The sequence below is a fragment of the Sycon ciliatum genome, chromosome 1 (assembly GCF_964019385.1).
Source record: "Sycon ciliatum chromosome 1, ocSycCili1.1, whole genome shotgun sequence".
Taxonomy (NCBI): Eukaryota; Metazoa; Porifera; class Calcarea; order Leucosolenida; family Sycettidae; genus Sycon; species Sycon ciliatum.
The window spans coordinates 49,439,930-49,465,291 of record NC_088643.1 but is presented as its reverse complement, the minus strand read 5'-3'; the positions used below and the strand labels follow the sequence as shown (position 1 = coordinate 49,465,291).

The window sequence follows — 25,362 nt, the reverse complement described above, 5'->3', positions numbered from 1 at the left end:
GGAATGAGATCAAGGAGGAATGCAAGAACAAACAACCTACTCAACTACGATCGAATAACAAAAAAACAGCGTAGGTAGGAAAACCGGGAAAGGAACAACAGAGAGAACATGCAATGAAACAATGAAACCGAATGCAAAACCGCTCTCCTCAGCAAAACGTGCATGTACAAGTGCACCTATGACAGCGCAAACAAGGCCAGCATACTATGCACAACAAATAAGGAAAATAAATTTACGAACACAACTGAAAATGATACCAGAACGGATATGCGACTGAACACATTCCGTGTAGCCATGGAAAACATGGTGCCTTATTAACTGAAACTATAATTATGCAGAAATGCAGAATCAATTTAAATCAAACCGAAATTCAAACTACAAACAGCAGTGAGCAGGACAAAGGAAGAGACGTAAAGGATGAGGAAAGGAAAAGAGTTTTACCTGGCAGTGGGTGCTTGCACCCAATACCCAATGCACAAATTACGACTAAAATCACATGCAAGAAGACCTTTCATACTTCAAAACTGGTGGTTTGTAAGTTACAAACCACCAGTTATAATTTGTAACAGTCCGAGTCTCTCACAAGCCGTGCATTTGTTTACCATGTGTTTACTTGATTGCCATCTCAATTCATCTGTTGAAGGAAAACTCCCCAATACTGCACCTCACTGTGACGTAGCATGCCTCAGTCTTCTTTATAATATCAAGAGTCCATAAACAAGAGCATGCAACTGTGATCTCCTTTCTATGGGCCAGACGCGTGGCGCGCTGCCTTCATTACATCATTCAGCTGCAGTCCGCGCACTGCGGAAAATCAAACACCGCACTTTCCCTCTGGTTTGAAATGAACTTTCGTACGGAACTGGAGTTCATGCGCCAGAATTCAGAGATCGCGTAGGCACTGGAATGAATCGAGCAAAAACGGATGGGCTCGTACGAGAAATTGTGAGTTTGAATGCATGCTTTCAGAGCGTGATGAAGGCAAGTTACGTAATGAAGGCAGCGCGCCGCGCACTGGGCCATAACCACAGTTGCATACTCTTGTTTATGCACTCTTGATAATATGAACAGACTGTTGTTTGTCATGTGTGTCCTTGTTCATACTCACTTTATCTAGGTCATGTATTACTTGTTTTTGCTATTGTGTTTGCCACCAGGACCTGTGTAGCCGCTGCACATGCTGCGTTGTGCCTGAGGAGCGAGGTAAGATGACTTCCAGACCTGTTTGTTCTTAGAGACACAATGGTCGCTCGGACTACAGGCACACAGGGCTGAAGATGGTGTCATACTGTAGTTGCAGCAACAGTATCAAGTTCAAGCAAACAACTATCAAAACACTTTGTCGTGGAATTCTTACTGCTTGTTTTTTTTATTTTTGCTGTTGATTTCCTATGGTTGAAGCTCATTGGTTGCGTTGAATTTGCTTTCTGAAGGTCACTGAAGATGATGCCACAGCTGCCATTCTACTTTTTGAAGAATCCATGGTAGCCTGCTTTGGTAAGTTTTGTTGCAGATGGTTTGAGTCTGTGCCATCATCCATACGCATGTGCTTTTCTACTCTTTTATATAAACATGAGGATGGAGGCAGTTGCTGAGTACGAATCGTGGTTAAATTCTAGCAGAGATGGAGAAACTCTTCAGCACCAGATTGGCCATCATGGCGCCACAAGGGCACTACCTCACTGACAACTACCACACATACTGACCAGTGTGGCTAATAGCAAGATTCAGGGTATCGATCTGAACAATATACCATGGCTGGACAGGAATGTCATTCACAAGACAAAATAATCATGAATAACACTCTGGATAGAAACACCGGCAGCCAACATAGGAGGGGAAGTTGTACTATAACTTAGAACCTTCCAAGTTGGAAGGCTGTAGGAGTGCGCATCCAAGACGTTCTAGAGCTGATTGGCAGTCAGTTTGCCATAAAATCATCCTTGGCTCTCCATCCGAGAAGAAATATTTCGAAGAAATGTAAGAAATCAATCGTAAATAGTTTTGAACGATCGTAGCAAAGAAATCTTTGAAGTTCTTGAGTAAAAGAGAATAAATCTTAGAGCAGGGAAAATGACTTCACGTTAAAAAGAAGTGCTGTACCATGTATCATTCTCGCTGCCATTGAAGAAGGAAATCACATGTGCTGAACTGGACTCCATAGCAATTTTAAAAGGTGAGCAATACTTAATGTCGGAACGTAACAAAAACAAGATTGCAATAATCCCAGTGAATTCTTCCTGTGAATTCTACAATGTAATTTCTACACTGATGTGGTTTCTACGATGCAAACTCTACAATGTTAGATAAAGGGCCTGGGTAGCTATGGCCAATATGGGTGCGCAAGCAGCTACCCAGGCCAACTGAACAAAGGTGTCATACGAGAACACGGGAGGCTACGGGATGCAGGTCAGCAGGGGAAAGGATGTGCTGGGAAATGTACGGGAGATGGGGACCTAACGATACTGTCCTAAGTCCACAGTTCCCTTTCACCAGGCTGAAAATGCAACGAGTTCCTGTTTCGTCCTAGTGGCCTGATGCTTGGTTACTTACCAGTAATATCAGTATGCTCAGCTTTTAACTACAGCTCAGTGCAGGGTCAATTCTGTGTTGATCACAGTTGTATGGATTTGTCATTTTTTCCATCCAATGTGATGATGTGTAGGATCATCTGTGCTCAATGTATCCTGTCAGCCACACTTTCGGGATGAGGATCTCGATGCGTACCTGGGAGAAAAGGTAAGCGTTTCCACATACTTACTTTATAGTTGCGAGACCAGGAACAAATCATTTTTTTACACCTGAGTCTACATGTACAGAGCATGGTGGGAGGGGGGGGGGGAGTGTAATATTACAGTAATGTTAGGTACCTCCTCCCGTACAGTCTACCTTTTTCCCTAGCTGGTCTGCATGAACCATACGAACCCCGTACTCACCTTTTGTTCCGTTGGCCTGGGTAGCTACTTGCGCGCCCATATAGCCATAGCTACCCAGGCCCTTCATGGTCTCTTGTTGTCTCAGTCTCTCTCTCTCTGTCTCTCTTTCTCTCCTCTCTCTCTCTCTCTCTCTCTCTCTCTCTCTCTCTCTCTCTCTCTCTCTCTCTCTCTCTCTCTCTCTCTCTCTCTCTCTCTCTCTCTCTCTCTCTCTCTCTCTCTCTCTCTCTCTCTCTCTCTCTCTCTCTCTCTGATAATGTAATGTGGCACTTCCCTTACTTGTGTTTTGCAGCATTGTGAGTACATGAAGCAATTCCAAAGCCAACTGCATCACTTCTGTGCAGTACACGGGACAGGAGTGGGGGCAGGTGGCTGGGAAGAATGATTGTTCTTGCCTGTGTGCACTGAAGTCAAGAACTCGTCAATGAAGCTGCTCTGTGCCAGTGCGTACACGTATGTTTACTGACGAGTACATGACTATGAGCAAACTACACAAGCATTGGCTGGCAATCTTTTTTTATACATGGCGACTTACTTTCAGCGAACTCTCTATATAAGTTGGATGATTATTATTCAAAGTCAATATTAATTCAAGTATGGAAGGTCCTCCCACAAGACTCATTGTTTGCTCCAGTACATTGTGCCTTTTGCACGGGGGGTTAATGCTGAAGCACTACTGCTATTCTTGCTCGACGTTGAACAGATGTGGCGAAGTGATTTATTTTGATGACATTACGTTCATGGCGTACTTGGCCAGCTGCACGTTGCAAATGGCATGTTCATACAACTCTGGTGAGAGATAGTCACACTGCTGAATTCTGTGACATGCCACCCACTGATCTGAGTGCTGTTGGCATGGCTGTCAGTTTGTCTCCATTGCTTACAAAGGTGTGCATGAGGGACAGACTGGATAGGCGCATTGGCTGCGCAGCACTAGGCCTTTTGCAGCCTTCAACATGGACGAATGCCAGGCTATGATCCAGTGTAGGCAGGCGACCACGTTTGTATTAGGAAACAGTTTGTTGCGGCCAGTGAAGAATATCATCCTGCTGTAACTTTGGCTTAGGGGCCACAATTTTAAAAATGGCACCCTCATGTTCACCAGTTTGAGGGTTTGAAAGTGGTTGCACAATTATTGGTAGGTTCAGTTAAGTTAATAAAAATCAATTTCAAATTGAACCAGTAACGATGGACGTTGCGCGCAGAGGGGAGGGAGGGGGCAGTGTGTATCTAATTCGAGGCTCAGGCTTGCACGCCCCTTGTGAGTTTGCCACCTAAGACCCTCCCCCCCCCCCCCCTGCATACTTACAGGTGTCTTGATGCACTTAGTTACATCACTAGTCCATTGAAACCCCCCTTCTATTGTATTCAGCACTTCCATTTGCAGGTCTACCCTCATTAGCACGACATCGCTTACAAGACAAACCTCATTAGAAGACAACGATCTAAAATCCCCTGACGAAAATTTATTTTAATTAAAAAAAATCCTTCATACAAGTCTGGATATAAGAGATAGTTCGTTTGTAGACAATATTCGTTATAACGTTACCTTCAGCTGTCCCACAGGTTCGATTCCCTCATTGCAAAACAAAGCAAATGGCCATAGGCTATGAAATTGCTCGGATGGCTCAATGCCAATGGTCGCTGCCAGCAACTCAGCGTAAAGTTTGAAAACAAAATTTCTCTGCACTCGTTTCTAGCTAGCTTGCTCTATTGATGTTACATGTTGTCTTGCACAGGGGTCTTATGGAAAAAAGTCTTATACGAAATGGGTTATCTTGTACAGAGGAGTCTGGGGATGACATATCTAATATTGACTGATTACGAGGTCAATATAGGAAATAAAAGCCGAGTAAAAGACCGAGGCGAAGCCGAGGTCTTTTACGAGGTCTTTTATTTCCAATACTGACTAAGTACGAAGTCAATATTAGATTTGTCACGACTAGCCAAAGCCTGTACTAGCTGTGTTCAATCGCTAAAAAGGAGTCAAATATAAGCGGTCAATATAGCCCTAAGGAGTGAAATATGCAGGAATATTTGACTGCTTAGGTATGGCAAAATTCTATGGGAGTCAATACTAAGGGAGTGATAAATATTATTATGCTGACCTTTCATACAAACTTCCAGTCAACTTGCCCGTCATGCTGGCGGCTTATACTGGGCATATAAACCTCATACAAACCCCATACAAACCCCATATAGACCGCCACCATAGAAACAGTAAGTATAATACATCCCACTAGTACGCTTGTACGTGAAATATAAACCATCATACAAACCTCGGCTTCGCCTCGGTTTGTATGTCGGTTTATATTTCACGTACAAGCGTACTGTTGGGTTGTATTATATAAATATTCTGAGGCGGATACAGTATGTACGTCTATGATGGAAAACAGCAGAAAAATGTGCCTGATAGTAGACAATGCTTGTTTTACAATACTAATGTTGGTCCCCAATTGTCTGCTAACGAGGGTAGACATGAACTTGCAAAAATGACAGTTCGGAATGTGCTGGAGATAATCATTATCGACTGGACACGGTATGCCCACTTGGCACTATTAGTGAAATGGCTGCAGAGTGCAGTAAGTCTGCACACCCTGACACTAACAGTAAACAGGACATAATTATGTGATACAATCTGGGCTGAGAGCAATAATGTCATCATTGCTCTCAGCCCAGATTACCGAAGCACTGGCGATGGTCCTTCCCCTTTTGCCTCTTTAGCAGTAAGTACACTGTACTTGTCTTTACTAGTTTGAGTTTCTCAAACTACATGTGCAGTATCTAGGAATGTTGATATGATTAGATAGGTAGGCCGCCGTAATCACTATGTATCTGACTGGTGTACTTGGCCTGATAAGTAAGACAGATCGTAGTTCCGGCCTATGCTTACCCAAGTGACAAGTCATCATGCTAGTGCCAGTGGTAGATCTACGCCTGCCGCGCGCTTGCGGCTTAGTGGTTATGGGTATGACAGGCATGACCGATCAGCATTTTACTCATAAAGTTTTATACAAAGTCTGATCAAAAAGTGCACACAGATGGTTGCAGCACTGACTCCCGGTTGAACACAAAAATTAGTGGTTCCTTCTTCCGTCCATGGAAGATCAGACCAGGAAACACTCAGGACTCAACCCTCGAGCCTAGCCTACCATTACCACGATTACCAGGCAGGACTCGGTGCTGCACGCAAATCTACTACCTACTCATGACTGTAGTGTACGTACTGCCGGTGCGCAGTGGCCTAGTGCAGTAGTGGTTCCACGAGTCAGGTCAGGTCAGGCTACAAAGTCATAGTCATACCTAAAGTAGGTAAAGTAACGGTACATCCGTGTTACACAATCGGTAATAATACGGGTCGAGAAACACAACCACTGAACCAGCTTAGGAAGTTAGTTTCGCTTTTGCCAGGCTACCAGTACTACTACTAGTACTAGCAGTCCACGATGCCTTTACTTTTAAAAAAGTCTTTACTACCTCCACGATGCCTTACGGGTATACGAGTCGTATACTACTCGTAGTGCAGCAAAACAAAACAAAACTCAAAAGCACAGTCGTCGACCGCGCAAGGGGACAAGCCCAGGCAGTAGTACAGGCATTGACTCTGAGGCACTATGCTCACTTCACTGTCGACATGTCGGCAGTCTGCCTCATTCAGCTCTGGCGCTCACGTGCTCGGATCCCCAGTGCTGGGCCGGCTACCGCGTGGTACCGGTCTACTGCGCGCGCTGGACCACACACAGGAGCTAGGAGGCCAGGGACATGTCGACAGCCAAGGCGCAGTGCAGTACAGGCGCAGGCTATCGCTAGGATGCCCCTACTTGACTCGAGTCTTGATTGCTGATCGAGATGCGCGCGGTCACATCATTTTTTCCTTCGTTTTATTTGCGAGAGGTGTGACACTGCACTGACATGTCGACAGTGCAGTGGGTAAATCTACAGTCAGACAGTAATACAGTATGTAACATTCCTTTCTCTCTTTCGCTCGTGGTCATGTCACTCACAGTTTACTGATGCGGCGAACCCTTTTTTACAGTTTTCGCTCAATTTTCGAGCCTGAGGAGTGCTTCTGTGATAGAGTTGTAGCTGACCTTGGCTAGAATTTCTAGTAAGAGAAGAATCGATCACTCCCCGATGCATCATGTCTCAATTCTACGTCGGTGTTCCGGAGGAGTTCGTGTCGGACCCAGCGACCAGCACGAGCTCAGGCGATACGCTGTCGTCGCAGGGGACGAATGCGGATGTATCTCATCATGTCGCAGTCCTGGCGAACAGCATGCTCTCCGAGCTACAACGTCTTGCTAACGTGTACTTGATCGATCCGAATGAAATGAGCTCGCTGGCTCGGCTGATCACGTCAGCACTGGAAGAACTCGACGTCCTGGTCACGGAGAATGCAGCGATCGAATCAGCGGCAAATCAGGCAAAGTACGATCTGGAACAGGTCGTCAAGAAGCTTGGCACTGAGCAGGATCTCAGGCAAACGAGTGAGAAGGTATGAAGACAACAGTGTCCGGTGGATGGTTTGTATTGTTATGGAACATTTCAGGTCACACGATGCAAAAAAAGTAAAACAAATGGAAAACAAATGGAATATGTATATTTTGTGAAAATGCACAGTTAGCGGCACTGATTTTCCGTTGGGGTTACAAACTTACATAGTTACAGACATCAGCAGCCTAGTTACAGCTAGATCTCCAAACCGGTAGACTTGTTCTCATTGCACCTTGTACCAAACATTTTAAAGTCACACATCCACTGTGAACTACTTGTACAGTTGTAGAAGTAGAGCCATTTGAAGTAGTACACAGTCATGATGTACCTTGGGAAGGGTCTTATGGATTATGTACATGTACAATGGTCCACATCCATAGACTTGTGCACAAAGACAAGTGCAGCCAAGAGCACACAGGTGTGGTGCTGCAGCACTGCATGTCTAGAATAGTATACATACATGTTTTTTTTATTTTTTTTTATTTTGTTTTTTATATACTATGTGCACATCCCTACATGTACAATGTACATGATATTCTCCGCACCTCTACACTGGTAGTAGCACCCCCACATTTCCCCAGGATTGCATGGCTTGCCCCTGGCATTATGGGTAGCATGCAGGTGGTTTGCAGAAACCCAGAAGACAATGGTGCATGTGGCACCACACCACTGGACTGATGGGGGAAATGCGGATTATCTTGGGAAATGTTGCAATTAGTCATGCTAGCTTCCTCAAGTGAACAAGTCTCTTTTACGGTCAAATAAACAATGGAAACAGAGCTTCCTAGTAGTGGTATTGAGATGTCAGCCCAGTCAGAGTCATTGCCATTCTGGACATGTAAAGTACATTGCATACCCATGCCCTGCGACCATATTCAGCAGGAAGTTGTGTCATACTGTAGTGGGTAGATGCAGGAAACACGTATGAATTTCAAATTTCAAACTGTGGGTAGCTTGGGATGTATCAATACCGAGTGTGCTGTGTGAATTCATGTTTGGTTTATTGGCATTTATTGCAAGAAAATGTTGAGTTGCGCAAGAGTCGTCGTCGATCAGACTGACTAGTTTGAATCCATAGGAATGCCACCGCCATCAGAAATCAATGGGCCAGATGTAATGCTTATAGCAATGGGAGTCACCGGATTAGATTAGAGCCACCAGAGTGGGTAAGAAAGAGAGACACCAAAATCCCATTCAATGCACCTATGTGATGTGTACAAAATGGACAGCTGGAACTGCCTGGAAGACAGAACATATTCTTGAGACAGTCACATTGTCCTCACTGTATTACTTGTCCTCTCTTTCTCATGCTCTCTCTCTCTCTCTCTCTCTCTCTCTCTCTCACACACACACATACACACACACACACACACACACACACACACACAAAGACAGACACACAAACAGACACACACACACACACACACACACCGTGCCTATCTCTCTCTCTCTCTCTCTCTCTCTCTCTCTCTCTCTCTCTCTCTCTCTCTCTCTCTCTCTCTCTCTCTCTCACCTTCCAGCCAGCTATAGCCACAACAACAGAGTATATATTCTATACGTACATGTAGTATGCAACTGATAAAGAAGATGTAGTAGGGAATCGGGTGAATGCTATATGCTTACCACTCCCTCTTCCACTGTGCTTCTTGCTTTGTCCACATCATCGTGACGCTGTAGAGACTGTGGGAAATTCAGGATGTTGTGGATCAGGAGCGACGCCAGTTCAAGGCCGAGCTGGAGCAGATGAAGATGTCAAACATGCAGCTTCAAGAGCGCCTAAAAGCGAAAAGCAATTCAGGTGAACCTCGAGTGTGGTGTACATGCATTTGATGAAGTTGGAGCGGGGAATTATTTAGCGGACGGCAGACGTCATGTAAATGGCTACCATGGCTATTGTCAGCCTGTTCATTTCATTGACAACATGCGTACGCTCATGTAGCTAATTTTTCTTGGAGACAAGAATGCAATCACACTGAAGAAAAGAACAAGTTCCGTGCTCCTCACAATCACTGTTTTCTGGACTTTTCCATTCATTGCCTTCTCATCATTCTTCACACTTAGGTTGGTTGGTAGATCATCAATAATTGCTAGTACTTGGTGTCCATTGGTTTGTTGTTGCAATACCGACTTCACACTTGTTTGGTTTCTTCACACTGGCACATTTTTGTCATTCCTCCTTTGTGTATGAGGTTATGCATTGTACCGTGTTGTTTCTAGCTACTCTTCTTTGCGCTGTTGCTATCACATCTCTGCTTTATAAACTCGTTGTGCTTGCTCAGGCTCTTTTTGCCTGTGTTCCACCTGATGAGAAGGCGATGACAGTACTTGTAAAGTGTTGACAATGTTGATTATGAGGTACCTGAAACTTGCTCCCTTTCTCAAGTCATCATGATGGAAGGTGACTTAAAAAAAACTTAACTGGCGGTGCTACATATGCACAATTCTTTCTGCTTTCTTGTCTTAGCACAAGCCCTGCAGGACGATTTAGAAGAACTTCGCAAGCGGCAAGCAGAGGAGAGGCAGACACATCTGGAAGCGATCAAACGCTACATGCAGGACAAGGACACTCCTGTTTCCGCTGAACATGGTCGTGCTATGAGGTAACCAATTGTCAAGTTATTGCTCTCTTTTTTTTTAAGCAATACATGTAACTTGTAGAAGAAGGTGGCTGCTCCGAACATTGGAGCAGCCTCCTTCTTCTATAATTACCGCCAATTCACATCTCAGTTCACTTGTACTTGGTCCGGCTCACCGCAATTGTCGCTTATCTATCGCCACTAAGAACAGGAGTTTTGTTGCCGCTCTGTGAAATTTTCAATAGGCATAGTGAGGAAGCATGATGCATGAATACTCTCCGCCACAAGAAAAAAATCAGCCATGGAATCAGTTGAAGCGAGTCATAGAAGGGAAGCAAGGTAAGCAAAATGCACGAAATAAATCAGCGAAGGAGCGCGTTCTTGCACTCACACTCTTACAGGTCCAGAGTTCATTCAACTCTCCATCACTCGAGCTGCCGCTGTTACATGAGCTGACATTAAAATAATTGCTGGTGTCTAGCTGCTACGTGAGCTGACATTAAAATAATTGCTGGTGTCTAGCTGCTGGCGTAGACTGGTAGAGTATCTCTTGCTTTGTCAGCCTGTCGTATGGCAGCAATGGGAAAGGAACAGTTGTGTCTGTCACTTCGGTGCTTGAAGGAACCGTGGGCAGTGTGACATGTGTGTCACCACAGTGCAACAGAGCCTTCGAATGAGGCATACAGGCCTCTCCAGACAGTTGTCATACGCTCCACTGGATGCGCTGATGACGACTCTTGTAATGCTGCTGCCAGGTCCATGAAGGAACAAAAGGAACAACCAAAACGTGCGCGAGTCGAATCGAAAACACCTTTCTTCTTCAGCATGACGCTCATACTCCTCTGCCGTGCACGCGTGCCTGTCACGCTCTCCAGGATGTCAGTTGCCCCTGCTACAGTTCCGGTATTCGGGTCGCTGCCCTTGGCTTTTGGCAGCACAGACAGTGAATGGCCAGATTTCCACTTCCCAAAAAAGTCGAACACATCGCGATTCAAAGCGCTAGTCGCGATCATTTTTTCTTTGGTGCCTCATTTGATCTTGCCCTCAAACCTCCCAAGCAAAAGTAAGTTAGATATCGTGATGTTGGACTGGGTTTTACCTGTCAAAAAGTGCGTGGGAGATAAGTGACAATTGCGATGAGCCGGACCAAGTAACTTGATAAATTAAAACAAGAGTCGCCATGTCGTTGTATTTTCTGGCTTGGCTAAGTCCCTCACGAGATTGTGCATCTCAAATGCTAACCATTCTCGAAAACACATGGGTCAATTGTTTAAGATAGGAGCGTAGGGAAGGTTAGCATTTTCTTAACCGCCATGCAATCCTGTTAATTGCCATCCCGTACAGCACTAGCACCGAATCAATCCATTCTGCATTCTCATACCGGTAGTTGCATTCCTGTGCATGGATGCCACTTGCGGGTCAATGTACTTACATAGCATGCTGTTTTCGTTGGTGTCGGTGCCCCATTGAATATGTTTTGTAGCAACGCTGCTGTCTTTGCACCGACTGGGACATTTCGCCGACGCTCGTCCATCCGCTCGGCCAGATCTAAGCGCTCCAACACGATGTCTCCTGCTTCTATGGCCTCTGATCCTAGATGTGAGTTCTTAGGATGGCACTCGTACACTGTATTCAGATGACATCTTGGGGCTTTCTTGTTTCGTACCTAGAGAATGCTTTTACTCAACAAATGCTTGTAGACTTGGGCATAAATAGCCATGTATATTTTCATGATTGTTCTGAGATATCCACGTGTGGGCAAAAAGAGACTTCGGTGTAGCCACGGCTTCTGAGCTACATCTGTGGCAAATGAGATCTGATCTCACAGGTACGGATCAGCGCTTCAGTCGACAGTTTGGGTTCTGTGCAGCTTTGAGGGTGCACGGTGCCCGACACCAGTGTATGCATGTAGGTGGACTTCACCGTGTGTGACTGTACCCTCTGATCGTGTACCATGTCACTACCTGTACTCACTTCACAGCTCCTCCACCACCAGAATTGGTGGAAGAAACAATCGTTTCGGTCAGCGAAGAGGCTCAGGAAGGTGCTCGAGAGCTTGTCAGACTGCGGCGTGGTGAGACGATATCGCAGTCATCTGACGATTGGGAAGCAGCCATGGGAATAGGTGTCAAGGACGCAGGTGGCATGTCCTTGCAGTCCGAGCTGTCCATGTCCGATGACTCCAGACCTGATTGTAAGACAAACCACCAGACTGCGATTCTGCATGTGTGCGCAATGTACATGAATGTGCTTGTTCAGTCTGTATTGCAGGTCGTCACTACTACCAGCAGTGTCTGAACACTGTTCTTAGTGTGTTGTGAAGACTCTACTGTACTCACTTCATCTTGCCCATGTAACCATGCACCGCCACCGGTCTTGTCTCTCGGCTACAATTCGTTGAAACAGAATAAAGCAGTGTGCAAGCTCTGTCTAAATATTGTCTAAATTCTGAAGTTGTAAATTACAGGGTCTGAATATCGAGATACATGTGTTCGAAGCTAGTTAGTCTCTTGTTTATTGCACATCTCAGTTGAGGATCTGCTATCATGTTTACAGTTCGGTCTATTGGTTAATTCTGTTCTTGCCTTGCTATCCCATGATCTCTTACTGCTGTTGTAGCTGCTGCTAGTGGTCAAGTACCGTACACAGAGATGGAGGGACAATCTCTGTTGAGTGATGGAGATGTTGACGCAGTTATAGGTATGGACTATGCTCACCTGGATGGCATCTGGAACATCTGCAGAAAAGTTGTGAAAAGTGAACTGCTCACAAGTTCCTTGCTGCTTTGTACTGTCCACAACATGACTATAATGTGTGTGTGTGTGTGTGTGTGTGTGTGTGTGTGTGTGTGTGTGTGTGTGTGTGTGTGTGTGTGTGTGTGTGTCCCATATGGTGCAGTGGTATGTGTAGCGATTTCCAATCGATAGGTTGCGGGTTCGATTCCCGACGATTATGGTCACACACGTCTTTCTTCTCTTTCTCAAACTCTTCCTGACTTTTCTTTCATTCTCCTGGGTGGTTACCAACAGCCAGTGCATGCCGGAGTATGTGGTGTGATGTGTGTGCAGGAAAAAAAAATGAAAAGACCAAAAATAGGGATTCACTGGCCGGAAAAAGTCACTTCAAATAGCTGTATGGTGTAGACCAGGCTGAATAGTGACGGTCAATTCTTCAGCCTTGCAAGCTGTTGAATGGTGCAATCCCAGCACAAGTTGCTATGGCTTCTGCCGTAGCATTGCTATCATCGCCTCCGGCGATGGGCGTCAAAGGTCAAAGGTGTGTGTGTGTGGGTTGGGAATCATGGGGTTGTAGAGTCTGCCATGCCTCCAACCATGAATACTAGTACAGTCAACCTTGCGAATAAGTACCCTCGGTCATGCAGGAGAAAAGTGTCATAATTCGCGAGTTGTTGCTATTCGTGAGGGTGAAAGTATGCAGTTGAATGGTCACTAGGTCCGAAAATTGTGTTATTATTCACGAGTTTCTTGTTTACCCAATGTTGTCATTCCGTGACAAGGTTGCCTGTAATTCTGAATTTTACCTACATGTACAGGTACATACCGTGGAAAATTCAAAATGATGCTCGTGATTAGGAGCATCAGGGCGATGACAATATGTGCTGGATGACAGTGGAGAGAATTGTCCGAATCTACACACCATACATGCATGTACATTCTGATTTTGCTGTGGTATGTGTGTGTGTGTGTGTGTGTGCGTGTGTGTGTGTGTGTGTGCGCGCGCGCGCGCGTGTGTGTGTGTGTGTGTGTGTGTGTATGTGTGCGTGTGCGTGTGTGTGTGTCATGTCGACTGCTAGATGATGTAAACCAGCTTGCCAAGGATGCTGCAGAAGTCGATGAACAGAGGTAAATGCATCTGGATATTTCCCTATCCTTCTCCCCTTTTCATGTGTGCATCAGGTGGATGTCCGATCTGGAGTGCTATCGCCTTGCTTCCCATTTTTTGTAGTGCACTCTTTGAAGTAAAGAAGCACTAGTGTTAGGCATTGCGTTGAACTGTTGATTACAGGGAAATTGCACTGTAAGATGTTTGCATGCTATCTGTGGTACCGGTTTTCTGTGTGCATATGCCGCTTATGTTCTGTGTACTTGTTGTCCGTGCAGGGCCCAGCTTGCTAAGGAGAACTCGGATTTGAAGGCAAAGATTGACGAATTGACAGGGTAGGTTTAACAAGTAAATAAAGAGAGACCTTTGCAGCAAAGAGACCATAATAATTATGAGTATTGAACTATTCAGACGCGTTAATGTGTGGATGGCTGCAATGGAGTTGGCGACTGAATCCTTAGGACATGTTTAAAACGAATAGTCAAATTCCAGCTTGCAATGTCTACAGCCTTGAATAAGAGATAGTTGTTATTGATGAAATCTACTATTCATGACCACAAGTGACCTTAAAACTTCACTACCTCCCATTACCTTGCATTGCTAAAACTGTGTTCTTCAATATTGATGTATGCTATGTAGTGGCACCGGTGAACTACAACAGCAGGTAGCCTCGCTGAAAACAAGCAAGGATCACTTGGAAGCACAGTCGAGGGCGTTCCGTGAGGAAATTTCCAGGTAGGTGCCAACACTACCAACACTGATGGCAGCAGTTTTTTTCCAATTTTCTGACCCGAGGGATCTGAGCAGTTGCTGTCTCGATTGTGCGATGGTGGGTGCTGACAGCTGATAAGAAAATCCCGTTCACCACAGTGGCATGCAGGATCGGATGTGCATGTACATGTAGCACCTTTGTATTGTATTCATCGGTTGCCCAGCACCTGCATTGTACATCAGTACAGGACTTGTATAGCCTTTGGTCACAGACACTTTACTGGCAGCTACCAGTGATTACCCCTATGTGTCTATGTTGTGGTGATGGTTGCTGTTTCCCAGGCTGAAGGATGAGGTGGCGAGCGCAAACAGGAAAGCAGTTGTAAGTTGCCCCTAACACCAGGGAAATACTGGCATGCAAGCTTTTCACACTCAATGGGGAACTCGACAGGTTTCTGTCTATTTCAATTGTCAACCATCAGTGCATCCTTCAAACATGTCTAATCTCAGAGACACACAGCTTCTGCTTTTTGTGGAGTCCTCGAGTATTGATTTCCATACATCTTCCCAGAAGATGGTTTTGCATCTTTTCTCGTTCAGGCCCAGTCAATTCCCCCAGCTAGTGAAATGAGGAACCGAGTTTCTATCTAACTTTTTCTGTGCAGGTACCCGATTTCTCGGTTCAGCTTCGCAAGGAGAACGAACGCCTGATGAAACTCTACTCCTTTTACAAGGAAAAGTGCCAGAACTTGCAAGAGGAGCTTTCAAGGTGTGTGTAGTGAGAATATGACGGCAAGTGTTTATTTTTTTAGGTCAGAAGCTTGTTTGTAATGTTCTGCGTCATGCAGTCTTAGCAGCTTCATGACAGGTTTGCGGTCGCTGTCATCCGAGGCATGTTGGGTTAGGTTGGGAAAGCCAGAGAAGCTGCCAAATTTTGCCAATTGTATTCCGTGATCTGGGAACATTAGCAAGTATCCTGTTACTCTTACGAACCTTACATCTCTGTGCCCATCTGTTTTAGCCATGTGTGCAATGTTGCCTGTATGTCACATTCTGTGCTTGTGAATAGTGAATATAATTTTGTGTTTGACTTTGTCACAGGCAAAATGAACCGCTGGAGACGAACAGTGGCTTGAAAGGCCTGTAAGTCGTAGCTGTTGTAATCTGGTGATTGGTTCTCCAATTTTGGTTGAATTTGCGAGGCCGATGATGCTTGTGTTATGCTTGTCTGCTTCTGTTTAAATGTTTTTCCATTTTCTTCTTCTTCTTCAAAGTACCTACCGGGGCACTCATTTCATGATGTATTTGCGTCATTACCATCATGCATGTATGACTGTATGTAGAGGTGGATTTGTTGAGTAGTTGCCCCGTCTACCCTTCCGGAATGAATAATATTCCAACCCTGGTGGAGTACTGACCTGTCCGATCTACCGTATATTCTGTACGCGCACACATGCCTTGTCAGGTTTGCCCGTCTGCTGTCTGGCTTGCGTCGCCGTGGACATGCCGCCGACAAGCAGAGAATGGTCACACCAACATCGCCCAGTAGCTCTGTAGAACACAGCAATGCGTCCTCACCAGACATTCCTATGTAAGTCTCGACCAAAGCAGATCATACTATTATATTCAGACAGCCAGTAAGCAGCAGCAGCAGCAGTTACATCTCTGTAGCTGTATTGGCTGTAGTTTCCCTGCCATGCAATGTTGGATCTAGGAAGCAAGCATTTTGTTTAGTGCAGGTAATCAAAGTTCATATATTGTAGTGCCTGGGAGTGGACCGGCATAATGCATCATTTTATAGGATTGTGGATCAACTTGGCAAGTGCTTTTTTTTAAGACGGCAAATGTTCACGGAGCACTTTGGCCGCATACATGCACTCACTTTTGAAGTTTGATTTTACTCTGGTTAATATCCGTGTTACGCTCTTCTCATGAAAATAGCAAGCATTAATTTCGCCAACCTTTGGCAGTTTGCACTAGTATTGGGTGTTGCTCCAACAAATGCTCGACTCCAGTCGTAAGTTTCTACCGTCTTTGTTAATGCTGTTCCTCTGTTGGTTAGCACTGGTGATGCATCTAGCGGCCGCCAAAGCAGAGCGTCAGCCTCATCCAGTGACAGCAATACAGCAGATAGCCGTGCCCCGCTCGTGCGCCTACCGCCCGCACGCCCACCGCAACCGAGCGTCACCAAACGCAGTCCTCAGCTGACACCGCGCCGTAGTCCCAACACCAAGCGCTTGTCGCTGGGCCCCATCGGCAGCAGCACCGCTAGTAGTAGTAGTAGCAAAACAAAGGCATTGACCATATCGTACCGTGCCCGACGCCAGACATCCACAGAAGTGTCAATCAACTTTGATGAGCTTTGTAAGTCTTTTCGGTCCGTATCTGCAAACTGACGAAGCTAGTGTGTTCTTTTTGATAGCGTTTCACTGTGCAAAATGTACCAACTGGCTTCTGATATCAGTTTGGAATGCACATGGCTGGATACAAACCCTCCCACTGATTAATTATTTTTTAGATGCATGTGATTCTAACATTGTCGAGTAATGCTTCACCATGCAAGATCTTGTCTGTTCTCTCACTCATTGCATTGTTCAGCCAAGCCTGTGGTAACAAGCACAGGTATTTTCCAGCCTAGCGGTGACTGGTTAGTGGGAAGTAACATGTATAGAAGTATCAATGATGATCACAAGGCGGTGTCATCATGTACAAGTCAAGCAGCGCTATTCAGTCCGGAGCCCAGCAAGGTATGGAATTAGACTACCGGCAAATGGCATTGATCTTGGGGTTTTTTCCTTTGCTGTTGACTTTGGCACACTTTTGCATGAAACATTACTTGTAGATTACCGTATTGGTGGTGGTGATGGTTGGGGGGGGGGGGGGGCAATAAGGCATCAGTTGTTCGCAACTGGAAGCTTGATGGAAATTTGTCATTTCCCTTTTCCATATTCCCTTGTTTGGAGTCCTTTAACTGTAAGCATATCCTGTGGAATTTGTGTTGCTGGCTCTTCAGATTGTTGCTGCCACGATATCCACTTGTCATGGCTCACCGACCACGCTGGACGCTCCGCTCATTGACTTATCGTCCACGTCCGGCGATTCATCCGCAGCCGCTGCACCTGCATGTGGTGACCTGTGTCAGCAGATGTGGGTCTGCACCAAGCAGCTTGGCACACCGTGTCGGCTAGAGGTAATTTCCGTTGCCGCACATGCTTGCGAGGAGTGCTGGGTATGCCGACAGCAATTATCTAGGATAACATGGATGCAGCTAACTAGGTTTAGCCACCTGTTGAGCACTGGTTACGGTGAGACTTACCATCTCACCCTCGCCGCCAGGCACTGCATCTGCCACCATGGTGGTGGCCTGGCACGAGCAAACCTTCCTAGGCCGGTTGTGTTTATCAACACGGTTTTATAGCTGGCAGTACCGCGGATGTGTGAACGTTCCTTTACTTTGACAATCAGAAAAAACAGCTAACGGTGTATGAAGTCATGGCAAGTTGCAGCAGAAATCCATCATGGACGAGAGTTACAATACCGAGATGCTGTTAACTATGAGTTTGCTCCATGATACGCTCCATTAGTTCTGTATTGTATTGACCTAACAAGCTACCATTCTCCCATGTGTAGATACTGGACGTCATTGGAAGCGCTAGTCTACGGCATACTGGCACCATCATAGACATGGATGCTCTAACACGTAACGATACCGTCCTGAGCATGGAGTTCATGCCCGACACGGATGTGGCTACGTCCAGAGGCATGGTCAGCACCGGTGTGCAACCTCTACAGCCCACACCCGCCGCCACATCATCGGTGTCCACGGCTAACGGCAGTAGCAGCAACGGTGCACAAGATAGTCAATCTGCTCCCGGCAACACCTCCATACCCACAGTCTGGATGGGCACGGACAGCGAAGACGGGCAGTAAGTTATTGCTTGCCTGCTAGTCACAGCCTCATATACTACTACTTACTATGTACACTGCTGGTTCCATCATTGCTTGACCATCCTGGCACGACTTGTTCTGTTTCAGCCTGAGGTTGTATAACCATCAGCTACACCTTGCTGGAATCGCCATTACAATAGAACATTGATTGCCCGAGCTCCTCGGGGCGAATGCCGTTAAGGGAAATGTTCGGATAGTGAGAGAGTCACAGAGTTGCATGCGGTACAAGGCTTATACATGAGTGTGATCCAGTTTCATCATTGAAAATACCTACGTACAAGATCACATACATGTACTAGTAGCTCTACCATGCGCTGACAGGTATGCTGGCAGTGCATACTTACCTGATAGATGTACAGACTACACGACTGCGCTGGTAAACTCAAGTCCTGCCTCCTGCATTTTTCTTTTTCTTCATTCTCTTTGTTTTGGGGGTCCCAGCCATTCCGGATAATCGATCGTCCGGATAATCCAATGTCCGGCTAATCGATGCTCTCCCGCACTACTCGTTAGGGACAATACCGATGTGCACAAGGAGGAGGTTTTCTCTCCAGTATTCTTCATGTACTTGTACACTCTTTACTTATCTTGTTTACAAAGCTCCACCACTGCCCTGTACGTTCTGTGTATTTTCTTGCTTCAATACTTTCCATGGGTTTCAATTGATCGTGAAACCGCTTATGGGTGATAATTGATAACAGCATGTGCCTGGTGTCGTTCTGTCTGTTCTGCCCTTGTACAGTGTGTTGATCTATCATGCCAGGCCAGGCCTTCAGCTTGGCGAGAAGCTGCAAGAGTGTCACTTCCAGAACGGCGCCGTCACTTGCATCAGGTACCACAGTGTGCATGTTTAGCCGTGTTCTACTAGTATATGCAGGGGCGTCGGACACGGTACGGTCACTACGGTTTTGACCGTACCACTTTTTGCCCCAGGTACCCCGTGAATCTATAAAATACACTGATCTGGACTCTAAAATTCCGAAAAAATTTCGCCTCCGCCATCCCTCCCCCACAAGCAAACTGTACTTCAGATGACTGACCATACCACCCTACAATACCTTCCCACACCCAGGCTGCTGTACATGATCCTGTACATGATCCTGTACATGATCCTGTACATGATTGTATTTTATGTTTGGACCGACTGTCCTATGCATGTGTTCAAATTACCGGGTGGATTTTGTACAGGCAGAAAGGTGTTGGCCAGTGGTCCCTAGACGAGATTGCTTACTACATGATTGTAATCAGTGGTTTAACATAAGGAAGTTGGTTGCTTGGAAGACAACTGTCAAGTCGGTGGGAAAGGCTCTGGCTCGAACGTTGCAAGATGTCTCTTTCTGAAGTACTATTGTGATTTTTGCGCATGGTAGTGATAATGATGGCACTGGTATTCATTTCAGTTGTAATGGCTTACGACTTCTTTTTTAAGGGAGATGTCATAGGTGTCCCTTTGTTTTCTCTCTAGCCGGCTTATAGGTTAGGCATGTGATAACTGAACCTTGTTCCAAACAATATTTTGTATCGTGACGAAACCTGCTAGGGCTTGTCTTGCACCAAGCGCACATGGACTGATTTGAAAGTGGATGCATTGTGTGTGTGTGTGTGTGTGTGTGTGTGTGTGTGTGTGTGTGTGTGTGTGTGTGTGTGTAAAAAAATCCCAAAAAGTAGGGATTCACTGGCCAGAAAAAGCCACTTCATAGCTGTGTGGTGTAGACCAGGCTGAATAGTGGCGGTCAATTCTTCAGCCTTGCAAGCTGTTGAATGGTGTAATCCCAGCATAAGTTGCTATGGCTTCTGCTGTAGCATCGCTATCATCGCCTCCGGCGATGGGCGTCCAATGGTCCAATGGTCCAATGGTGTGTGTGTGTGTTGTGTGTGCAGATATGCCTTCCAGAGAGCCTTTATAGGCTTCTCCAATGGCATGGTGTTAGGATTCAATCGACAGGCAGGTAAGAAGTGTTTCTAACAAAAACGGAATTTCTTAAGGTACGCCAGCTCCACCGCAGCCACTTTATACCACTGAAAGCCCTGCATCATCACCAAAGGCAAAGCAAGTGGTCTCTTTGCTGCAAATTCTATAATCTCAACCAAATTTTCGGCCAGGTGCTATCATGGGTTCTATCATGGGTTCTATCATGGGTGCTATCATGAGTGCTATCATGGGTGCTATCATGAGTGCTATCATGAGTGCTATCATGGGTGCTATCATGAGTGCTATCATGGGTGCTATCATGAGTGCTATCATGAGTGCTATCATGGGTGCTATCATGAGTGCTATCATGGGTGCTATCATGAGTGCTATCATGAGTGCTATCATGAGTGCTATCATGAGTGCTATCATCATGATAGCAATGATGCACATGTAGGAGTTTCCTGTGTTGAAAACGTAATTGGCAAGACAATTTCCCTGTTTGCTGATGTAAATGTGTCCAGGATGGGGTCAATCAGAGAAGACCAGGGGAAATCTGAAATGAGGCAGAAATGGCTGCTGAGAAATGTGTCTGTTTCTGTGTTATTCCAGGCACACCTTGCGGCTGGAACATGTTTGCGAATGATGAAGACACTTTGAAATTGGCCGATCTGAGTGCTCCGGTCAACAATCGTCAGCTGAATGATATTACGTGTATGGAGTCTGTAGAAACACTGCTGTGGTGCGCATGTGGGACCTACATATTCTCCGTGGATCCTGTTTCGCTTACTGTTGTGGTAAGTGTATGTGCTTACCTGGGACCGAGGGTATTTTCGGGTCAGTGTATGCATGTACCATGATTTATGAAAAATTATGGAAGTTTGCATGCACCTTTTCAGACCATGCATGCTGTAAGCCTTCGCCTGGCTGTAAGCAATACCCTAGCTGTAGGCCATAGCCTTCCTGCAAAACATAGACTGACTGTAAGCCGTCGCCTTTCTGTAAGCCATACCTTGGCTGTAAGCAATAGCCTGACTGTGAGCCATAGCCTGGCTGCAAGCCATAGCCTGACTGTAAGCCATAGCCTGACTGTAAGCCATAGCTTGGCTGTAAGCCATAGCGTAACCTTGCTGTAAGCCTTAGCCTGGCTTTAAGCTGTAGCCTAACTGTAAACCGTAGCCTTGACTATAAGCTGTAGCCTTGCTGTAAGCCATAGCCTGGCTGTACGCCATAGTCTGACTATAAGCCATAGCCTTGCTGTAAGCCATAGCGTACCCTTGCTGTAAGCCATAGCCTGAATGTAAGCCATAGCCTGGCTGTAAGCCATAGCCTGACTGTAAGCCTTAGCCTGGCTGGAAGCCATAGCTTGAATGTAAGCAATAGCCTGACTGTACGTAAGCCATAGCCTGATTGTAAGCCATGGCCTGGCTGTAAGCCATCGCCCGACTATAAGCCATAGTCTGGTGGTAAGCAATAGCCTGGCATTATTAGTAGATGAAGAGCAATCCCTTGATCTGTTTCCAGCGCTTGTTACAGTCAATCAGTCACTACCGTGAGCCCACCTGCTGCTGCATTGCACTACAGTACTTCAAGTAGTTCATTTCTGTGTTCATGTGATGCAATTGCTGTGTGCCCCCTCTCCCCTTGCAGTCATGTGCCAGAACTGGCTCTCGACATCCCATCAGTCACATGATCAGTCTTGGCTGTGGTGTCGTCTTGACAACAGCCCACTCCAGTAAGCTGCAGTTCTATCACTTGACGTCATTACAGCAGCTACAAGACTTCGATACTGCTCCTCTGCAAGAAGTAGTGGGTAAGCTTTAATTGGGATATTACACTCAGCCTATTTTTGGAATTCTCCTCCAATTATTTACATGCACTGGCACCGAAAACTAGGGAGCCGGACGAGTCATTTAGATCACTTCAAAAATGTAGCAAAGTTAGACTACATCACAATTGCAGGGGGGAGTGAACAAGTCAAGACCCCCCCCCCCCCCCCCCAGTCTTTCCAGTTGTTCAATGATGCTGCTGTGTAGTGTTTTGTGTACATGCCATGTCAGGCTGAGCTCATACTAGATGCCATAGCCCGCAATTCAACTTAGGACTCTGGAGACCACAGCATGATCTTCATCTTCTTGATGGGCATCAGCACTGTCTGGGTGATATAGTGATGGTACTCTGGCGTTGCTAGTAACTAAGCTGTACATGAACGGCTCTTCCCCTGTGGTTGCTTGAAGATGAGCTGACGTTCCACAACAAGACCGCACCTGTGATTCATGTGGACAATCTGGCTGCTCCCCCCACAATTGTTGCACTTAGCAGAGTGTAGTAGGTCCGGGAGCCTTTCCTGAACGGCATAAGGCCAGAAGTTATTAAAACCTGGCTGTGTTGCATACCGGTAAATTTGCGAATGGTTCCATTCGTTGTTTATTGGTGTGTGTAATGGCTACCGAGGGTAGCCATGTGTCGGCAGTGAGAGCGCATCGGAGGAGATGAGAGATTGTTGAATTATGTTGCACACCATACCGACATGAATACCAGGTATCCATAAGCACACAGAACCACCAATGATCCTGGTGTGCAACCCTCTTCCACTCACTATCCTGAACATGAGCCTGGTGTCGGTGAGCACTCGGAAGTCGATGCACAACCTCATGTGCCCGTTCCAACCTTTGCCGAAGGTCCACAACAATTTTAGCGGTTCCATGCACATGCACAAGCTCTGCTTCAGGCAGTAAACCAATCGTGTGGAAGACACAATTCATGACCAAAAACTCCAAAATGCTAAGAAGACTGCTGGTATTACCTCAACAACCTGTGCCCGTGTAAACAGTAGGACATCAACGTCACCGTGGTGGCGAACTCACCATCCAGACCTTGTGATTTTCCAACACAACGTATTGTGCAAAGCCTCGCACCGGCTAGACCTGAATCGTTTGACAAACCTGAGTTTCTTGCTCAGAGGTGTTCTCCAAGTCTTGCAGCAAGATCAGTGTACTTGAACCACTCTGTTTCAATAGTTTCCATCCGCTGTGTTAAGCCCGTATGCTTTGTCATTGTTGTCGTGTTGTACGCGCACCAGATCAAGGCGGTGACCAGCATGCATCCGGTAAGCTGTGCGCCATAACGTCGCTAGCACTGTGCGATGGTAGCTTGTGGGTTGGCACCGGCACGGGTGTGATCCTGCAGCTGGCGATCAACACGGTGTTGGACACGACGTCGCTACAGATGGCGCTGGGTGCACCGGCATGCAGCTTTGACTCGGCATGTGTGTCACAGTGGAGCCACTGGAGTGCGGTTAGGTCACTCATGGTCTTGCAATGTGCCAATAGTCAACTTAATGCCGAAGGTAAGTCAAGTGCGTTAATTTGTGTCAACTTAACTTCGCACTTTAAACGGGAACTGGGCTCAATAGCATCAAGGCGAATATGGATGGAAAGAAGCCAAGAAGGGAAAAAATATGTGTAGTGCGAATACTTGAGGTTCGGCAAATGCTAGTTTTCAGTTGGTTTTTAGTCGGAATCGTTGGAGTGTAGTAATGCTATGTAAAGTTTGGTATGCGGAACTTGATTTAGACATGAACGAGGTATGACTCGCATATTTTCACACGAAACCTCCAGGCCAAAGAAAGGGGTATGACGAACAATTAAACTCTAGAGAGTGTGATCTATTAGTATTGAAGAAGATTTTTTTCGCAACATCCTTCGTTCAAAACCATAAACCGGCCTTTTTGATTAGCATGTATATGACGTATTATGATTCAGGAATGACTGCAACCCCCACCACGTGTACTAGGGGTATTGTATGCACAGCTCTTTTTGTTCTCAACAATTTTTGTTTACTTGGCATGCCGAACAAAATGCAGTGTGGAAGGATGTCGAAAATTTCAAATTCGAAATTCTATGAGTATAGGACATTGAAACGAATTTACAGAGACCTGAAAATGGAACGTTTGTGCTTTGCTCTTATCACCATTGTCCTAGACTCTCAAGACTCAGCCAGCAATAGCTCTCGCTATGTTGTGTTCAGTGGCGGCCTTGGCTCTCTAGACTTTCGCAATGCGTCGCTCGTTGAGCTGAAGCAGAGGTCTCGCTTCACCAGCTTCTCGACCGCGGCCCGGTCCAGCCGTGGTAAATCCCATTCCACGGTGGATGCACTACGGCAGCTGGAGGACGGTGCGCCCAAGTTTCAGCAGCTCTTGGTCTGGAGGTCCTGACGGCTTGCACCGCTTCAGCAATGCACGATCTGTTCACAACTGACACAATGCAGCAAGAAAATAGTGAGTAGCAGACGACGATGTCACAATGCTACACAGTGAGTGATGTCTCCAATTGCGAGTTTCATTACTCAGCAACCTGCTGCTAATTTAAAAGCAAAAATGGAATTTCCCCTGCTAGCTCTATTTATTGGCTGGCACGATGATGTCGATACATTGTTGACCGTGATGACACCTTTGGATCCTTTTCTTTCAAATGTGTGTGTGTGTGTGTGTGTGTGTGCGCGCGCGCGTGCGTGCGAGTATGTGTGCTTCGTTGTGTGAGTGTGTCTACTGAGCAGGATATGCAAAGTTTTCGTAGGACCGGTTTGAGTTTAACTTAATAATGCGACTTTCTAACTTTTCAGATTTTTCATTCGGTTCATCCCTTCCAATGAGCAACTTTGGTACTCCTGTGCAAGTCCTCAAATATCCTTCCAGTGTAGGCTGGAATACTGTATTTTCGTCAACATGAATGCATACCTATCCTAAGAAATGGATTGCTTGAAGAAAGCTGACCTCTCGAGCAGTTGAGTGTTTTCGCTTTTGAATAGCTGTTTATCATAGTCTTGCACACGAATCAAACAATTATTTCTATTTTTTAATGCAGATCAATGTTTATTTGGCCGCCGACTTAACCATGCATACCAGTCATAATTCTTCAGAGTCACCTCAGTAAGCCCTAGACTAGTG

At 45.9% G+C, this 25,362-nt stretch overlaps 2 protein-coding genes across 5 annotated transcripts in view; both read left to right on the top strand.

Moving 5' to 3' along the window:
• The window catches only part of LOC135830855 (minichromosome maintenance domain-containing protein 2-like), a 53,145-nt gene extending 49,144 nt beyond the window's left edge, over positions 1 to 4,001 (top strand). For all 4 annotated transcript variants that reach the window (XM_065343061.1, XM_065343058.1, XM_065343060.1 and 1 more), the window contains 4 exons: positions 1,158 to 1,203; positions 1,434 to 1,497; positions 2,666 to 2,739; positions 3,226 to 4,001. In XM_065343061.1, coding sequence (XP_065199133.1) covers positions 1,158 to 1,203; positions 1,434 to 1,497; positions 2,666 to 2,739; positions 3,226 to 3,318 — 277 coding nt within the window. In that variant the 3' untranslated portion in view covers positions 3,319 to 4,001. The remainder of the gene's footprint in view (positions 1 to 1,157; positions 1,204 to 1,433; positions 1,498 to 2,665; positions 2,740 to 3,225) is intronic.
• A 2,834-nt stretch (positions 4,002 to 6,835) lies between these two features.
• On the top strand, positions 6,836 to 25,354 carry LOC135830849 (uncharacterized). Its single transcript, XM_065343053.1, has 23 exons — positions 6,836 to 7,428; positions 9,105 to 9,225; positions 9,892 to 10,027; positions 11,487 to 11,602; positions 11,985 to 12,197; positions 12,623 to 12,703; positions 13,818 to 13,866; positions 14,125 to 14,181; positions 14,486 to 14,581; positions 14,900 to 14,939; positions 15,223 to 15,326; positions 15,659 to 15,700; positions 16,023 to 16,148; positions 16,620 to 16,921; positions 17,156 to 17,304; positions 17,571 to 17,747; positions 18,188 to 18,483; positions 19,248 to 19,337; positions 20,387 to 20,454; positions 21,027 to 21,211; positions 22,065 to 22,227; positions 23,497 to 23,763; positions 24,398 to 25,354. Exons 1-23 carry the CDS (start codon positions 7,075 to 7,077, stop codon positions 24,628 to 24,630), a joined length of 3,465 nt encoding a protein of 1,154 aa, XP_065199125.1. The 5' UTR covers positions 6,836 to 7,074; the 3' UTR covers positions 24,631 to 25,354.
• Positions 25,355 to 25,362: the final 8 nt, after the last annotated feature.